The sequence below is a fragment of the Crocuta crocuta genome, unplaced genomic scaffold (assembly GCF_008692635.1).
Source record: "Crocuta crocuta isolate KB4526 unplaced genomic scaffold, BGI_CrCroc_1.0 scaffold241, whole genome shotgun sequence".
NCBI lineage: Eukaryota > Metazoa > Chordata > Mammalia > Carnivora > Hyaenidae > Crocuta > Crocuta crocuta.
The window spans coordinates 1,378,289-1,383,845 of record NW_027527807.1 but is presented as its reverse complement, the minus strand read 5'-3'; the positions used below and the strand labels follow the sequence as shown (position 1 = coordinate 1,383,845).

Here is a 5,557-nt window from a genome sequence, read left to right as displayed (position 1 = left end):
TTATATACGGAATTCAACATTCAGCTCCGGTGTCTATGACACTTAATGACACGTAACACAATAAGTGTACAGTGAAGGATTTTTCTTTGAATGAATATAAAGAGTTTATTCGGTGCGTATTTGGGTATACAACAACACATATTAAACAACTTTTTTTTTTTTTTTACTTTTTTTTGTGCACAGGACAGAAAACTGCCTGCACATGCTATGTCCACTTTTGGAACACAGATTTTAACAATTATTAATGCACAAAATCTTACATGTCATGCAACTCTATGCCAAGATTCCAACTTTCTTCCATGCAACAGATATGAAGATCTAAATGGAAACCTAGCTAAGTCTTAAACACTTTTCCAGAAGCAAGTATAAGTATATGTTGGTTAGGGGTAACCAGTCTTAAACGTTTCCTTGTACACGATATTCACATGCCAAATACAACAACAGCAGGACTCAGTAGTACATGTACAGATAGGACGTTTCTTACTGTAACAACGCAAAAGACGACACCACACTTCCACAGTTCGTGTCTTTGTACAAGAAGCCACAACAATAGTTTAACGTGGTAACACAAATGGAATCAAGAGAAATCTACACTTGAGGATAATCTTTTTTTTTTTTTTAAGTAATCTGTACTGACTGGGGTTNTCACCTTGAGCCTGAGAGGCCAATTCAGATTCAACCCTGAATTTGGTTGATTTGGATTAAGTGACAAGAGTCAGTAGAACCGCTGAATTTTGGAAATCATGGAGTCGCACTATTACGAAAGTGAAGAATACGTGTGAATCAAGCGTAGATAGAAAACATGAAGCCAAGGAAACAACACAGGTCACAGAAGTTTTGTTTGCCCCTACAAAACATTTAAGCAGTTAATTTTGTTTTGTTTTTGTTTTTGTTTTTGAAGAGCGATTGTGGTCTTTTACATTTTCTTGGTTGGAGCGCAAATTTTGATTAGCATTAGTGCTGTGAAAGATTTTTGGCTTGTCATCCCCAGAGCACAGGTGAGATCATGAGAAAAATTGGGCAGGCCCTTCTCTCCAGGATTTAAGTTCACTGATCATGCTTGGCCATCTTTTGCACAAGCTCTCTCGAAATTATGGGGCTTTAGTGTGGATGATCGGAAGGTTTTAGGGCAGATAGACTAGTGGATTCTGCCTGTTTGTTTGGTAAACGTCATTGACACATGTGAACTTTTGGGCGAAGGACCTGCTAGAATTCAACAGCACCTGGAGGTAAGGTTCTGTTACAGAGCCCTTGTTTTGCCCTCACTGGCTACGTTGATTCATTGTGGCTCATGGATTTGCCTCCGTTCAGCACGCCGGAGACGCTTCTGCTCTTGGTTGGGGTGCCGCTTCCGGACCGGGAGAACTCCGTGAGATCGTGCAGTGACGGCTCCTTGTACATGGCCACTGAAAAGCACACACAGGTGGAGTCAGAGGCCTTCGAATGCGCACCCCCCACGGGCCCCCCAGCTCCTCTTCTGGCTTTCAGCCCGACCCGGAAAACGCCCCTGGCTCAGCTTAAGCAGAATCGAGCCTTGGTGCAGTGTGCAAGGCACGCTAATGCCTCATTTCCATCCCTGACGGGTTATGTACATGAGAGGATTAACAAAAAATGCATTTAATAAAGCTCTTCGAAGTTTAAATATAATCTACAGCACGCTGTGCAAGCCAAATATTAACACTGAAAACACTGTAAAACACTGATTTCCATCAGACTCGAGATGATACTCTCCAAGAGTCTAAGTGTTAGTGCAATTCTTAATGAATGCAATAAGCGCTGAGCATTATTGGTGTTGGGCTGTGGGTAACAACACTGGCTTCCGCCTGCAGAGCGCTTTCGACGTGCTGGGCACCGTTCTAAGTGTTTCGCACACGTCACTTCATTTAATCCACCTAAAATTATCCGTAATTTCACAGTTGAGAAACTTGAGGCCCCCACACACGGGTCAGTAGTGCACCCGTGACCACCCGCTTAGTAAAGAGTGGTGCTGGGACTTGAATCCGAATAGTCTGGCTACAGAATGTATCGCCGTTAAGCGTGCTAAGCTCATCCGACGGGACGGGCCGCCGCTACTCGGACCTCAGTTCGAACCCCAGGCCGGCAGCCTCTTGGATGCCTTGCTCTGCTTTGCCACGACCCCTATCCCTTCTCTACTACGTCTCAGCGTCTTCTAACAGCCTCATCTTGAGCACCCCATTTCTATCCCTCGTTCTTTCCAATCTGCCACTAATCTCCTACTAATGGCTGTGAGACAAACGCCATGAATGAAAACTGTTGGGACGATATTGCCGGGCCCCACCGAGGGCCCAAGGAGCTTCCCGGTACGTGAGTGTACATTTTAGCATCTGCGTTTCTATCCAGGCACTGTTTTGGCATCATTTGGCATTCTTGGCTCTCCTGAGTTAGCAGTCAAGGTACTCCCACATAAGTAAGGTGCTACTATCTATAGATGTACTATGAGAAAATGAAAATCAGAAGATCAGGTGCTATGGTCAATGCTTTCAGGTTTTAAGTATGATAGAACGTTACCCAGTTTCGGTATAACTGCCGTAATGGGGAAGAGTTAAGGTCCGCTTAGAGAAGCATGATAGAGGACCGACTGAAGTACTGACACTCAATTAATGCACGGTTCCTATCATATCAAGTTTACCTTTGAGTGGTTTGGGCAGAAAGTGGGCTGCAGGCTTGTTCTTCTTCACGTGGTTTCCTTTCATGATCTCTCCTTCTTTGTTCAGACCCAGATACCACCCTCGGCCTGACTGCTGCTGACGATATATCATCGACGAATAGGTCACGTAATAATTTTCAAACACCGATTCTTTGAATTTGCACTCCGGTGTAAAATGTTCCTACAGGAAAAGCGAATAAACCACGGCTCAGTATGCACTGCTATGAATTTCACGGACTGTCCTTCAGGTATTTCCTTCAGGAGTTTTGTTTCTGGACATACTTTGTTCAAACTTGTACGACCGGTGCTCTATTTTAATAGCATAACTTATCGTCGCTGGAAACCACGACTATATATAACAGTTCACGTGATGCTTTGGAAAAAGCCCTAAGTATAAGTGCTACTGATCAATGATTAGCTCGCTCTGTAATAAGATAATGGAAAAATTAGAACCAGCTGCATAGCTGGAATATAGTGGACAAATACAAGAGCTAAAGATTGAAAAGACAAGTATAAAGCTTTCACATGAACTTTGTTCCTGTCCGCCGTTTGGATTAAATATGAGAAAATAAACATTTGGTCTTTCTACTTAATTTTCAGAGGCTGTCTGGTTACTACATACTATAATTGTCAACTGCCCAAGGCTAAGATCCATGTTACAACGTTCTATTACTGGCTGCCTATATTTCTAGAGGGACACTACAAAGAAAGGCCACCTTTGGCTTTTAGGTAAACCAAATTGATTTGTTTTTTAATCATTGAACCTTGACTTAAAAATGAAAAGAAAATCCCCCCCCGCCTCCCCACCTCATCCTTGCTTTACAGTAACGTTTACAAGCAAATCAATAGAGAAGCAAGGAATTTACAGTAATTCTACAAGCAGACACGAGAGAGCAGCCCAGGGGACTTTGAACCCTGGAATGTGATTTCTGCCTTGTACTTGGCCGTGTTTTCTTTGGATTTGCCCACACAAATGAAGTGCTCTTGCTCCCACGGAGTGTTTCAGAAAGAAAACAACCTGAAAACCTTCTTTCAGGTTGTGCGGACGTGTGCGTGCGCTATAAACAGCCATTAAAAACAGCCTATTTGTAAGCCCGATGAAATGAATAGCAGATTCTCATCTCTCAGTAATCCACGGAGTAGTAGAGCATAAGGTAGAAAACAACAGTTATTTGCTCAGATGTTATCAGCAGTAACTTCTGATAAAACCCTACAAAAGAAACCACCTGTAAAAATATTGTGCGCTTTCTGGACACCACTCTTTTCTGAACAATGCCTCCATGGTCCTACCTTCTTTCATTTTCATATTAGATAGCGGTCTAAGCAACGCACGCTATCCGAGCGACAGAATCTGAAGTGCTCTCAGACAGTCACTTCAGCAAAGAGGGACAGATTGTTCAAATGAGGCAGCCTTTCTCTGAAAGCGAAACAACAGAACATTCTCTCCTGGGAAGTCACAAAATCCGTGTCACTCCATAATGTCACCGAGTGCATGGATCAGAGTCATCTCTGGGGGTTGTTTCTGCCTAGGGGCACACATGATAGGTCCTCCGAAGGTTCACACAAATTCAACCTGGTCAAGCAGAAAGGGACTTCCAAGGTGACCATCGCATGCAGAAACCAAAGGGTTCTGTTTCTGGGCTGTGAAAACTCCTCTGTAGGATTCTCAACATAGGGAAATGCAACGTGCGCCTACAAAGGAACTTGACTACAAGTTTCCACCTCTCATCTAGTGTGACGAGGACAGCTGCATAGAACACTGGTGAAATTCTTTGGGAATGAAATCACCATTTGGGAAAAAAAAAATCTCACCCTTGGTGGGTGAATTTTACTTTCATGAAGAGTCAGAAACCATTTGAAAATCAATACGGTAACGGATATGATCGAGGTAAGTGATACTGTNAAAATGGTGGGACGGGGGGGGAGGGGGGGCTGCGTGCTCAGGCCGGTGCCGCAAAACGGCTGCATTTAACGTCTTGTGTGATGGCAACATTCATTCATTTATACACATTTTCCGACAACGCACTGTATGCTTGGGTGGCACTAAGTAAGAGTTCACAGGTAAATACGAAGCGGCCTCAGGAAACTTGCAACGTATTCGCAGGAGTCGGCCATGCACCCAAATGACGTGGACGCAGGTGTGCTGCTGCTAAGCGCAGAAAGGGAGGCATAAGGGAGGGGTTTTATGAGGACAGAGGAAGCCGGGTTTCACTCTCGCTGGGGGCTGCAAACGGGCAGGGTTCACAGAGAAGGTGTTATTTTAGCTGAGCTTTGAAGGATGGACAGGAATTCAGACCAGAAAAAGGGGTAGGATAACACTTAAAACAAAGAGCCACAGTCCCTCTAAATTCCACTTCTGTGTCCCCTATGTCTCAGTAATTAGCACCATCCATCCTATTCTGGTAGCTGCTCACACTTAAAACCTTGGGGGACCTTCAAGTTCATCCACAATCTCTCCAGCCCATGAGTTTTACCTTCCGTTGCCACTGCTACTGCTCTGGCTTGCGCTTTCTGACCTCTCCGCTGGGCCTGCGGATTCCCCTCCTAAAGCAAAGGTCCCTTCCTTAGGAACTGTTGAGGATGCCACCTGTCTTACAGTAAAAAGAACATCCTGACGTGGCATCTAAAATTCCCCAGGGGCGCCTGGGTGGCTCGGTTGGTTGAGTGTGGACTTTGGCTCAGGTCATGATCTCACAGTTTGTGGTTTTGAGCCCCGCGTTGGGCTCTGTGCTGATGGCTCAGAGCCTGGAGCCTGCTTCAGGTCTGTGTCTCCGTCTTTCTTTGCCCCTTCCCTGCTCATGTTCTGTCTCTGTCTCTTTCTCAAAACTAAAATAAAAAACATTAAAAAAAATAAAATTCTCCACAATTCATGGGGCGCCTGGGTGGCTT

General features: G+C 44.6%; 1 protein-coding gene across 1 annotated transcript in view; it reads right to left on the bottom strand.

Annotated features, from left to right (window-relative positions):
• Positions 1-649: 649 nt before the first annotated feature.
• The window catches only part of FGF13 (fibroblast growth factor 13), an 85,316-nt gene continuing 80,408 nt past the window's right edge, over positions 650-5,557 (bottom strand). The window contains exons 7-8 of the mRNA XM_077773936.1: positions 2,651-2,849; positions 650-1,406 (exon numbers count right to left, since the gene is read on the bottom strand). Coding sequence (XP_077630062.1) covers positions 1,270-1,406; positions 2,651-2,849 — 336 coding nt within the window. The 3' untranslated portion in view covers positions 650-1,269. The remainder of the gene's footprint in view (positions 1,407-2,650; positions 2,850-5,557) is intronic.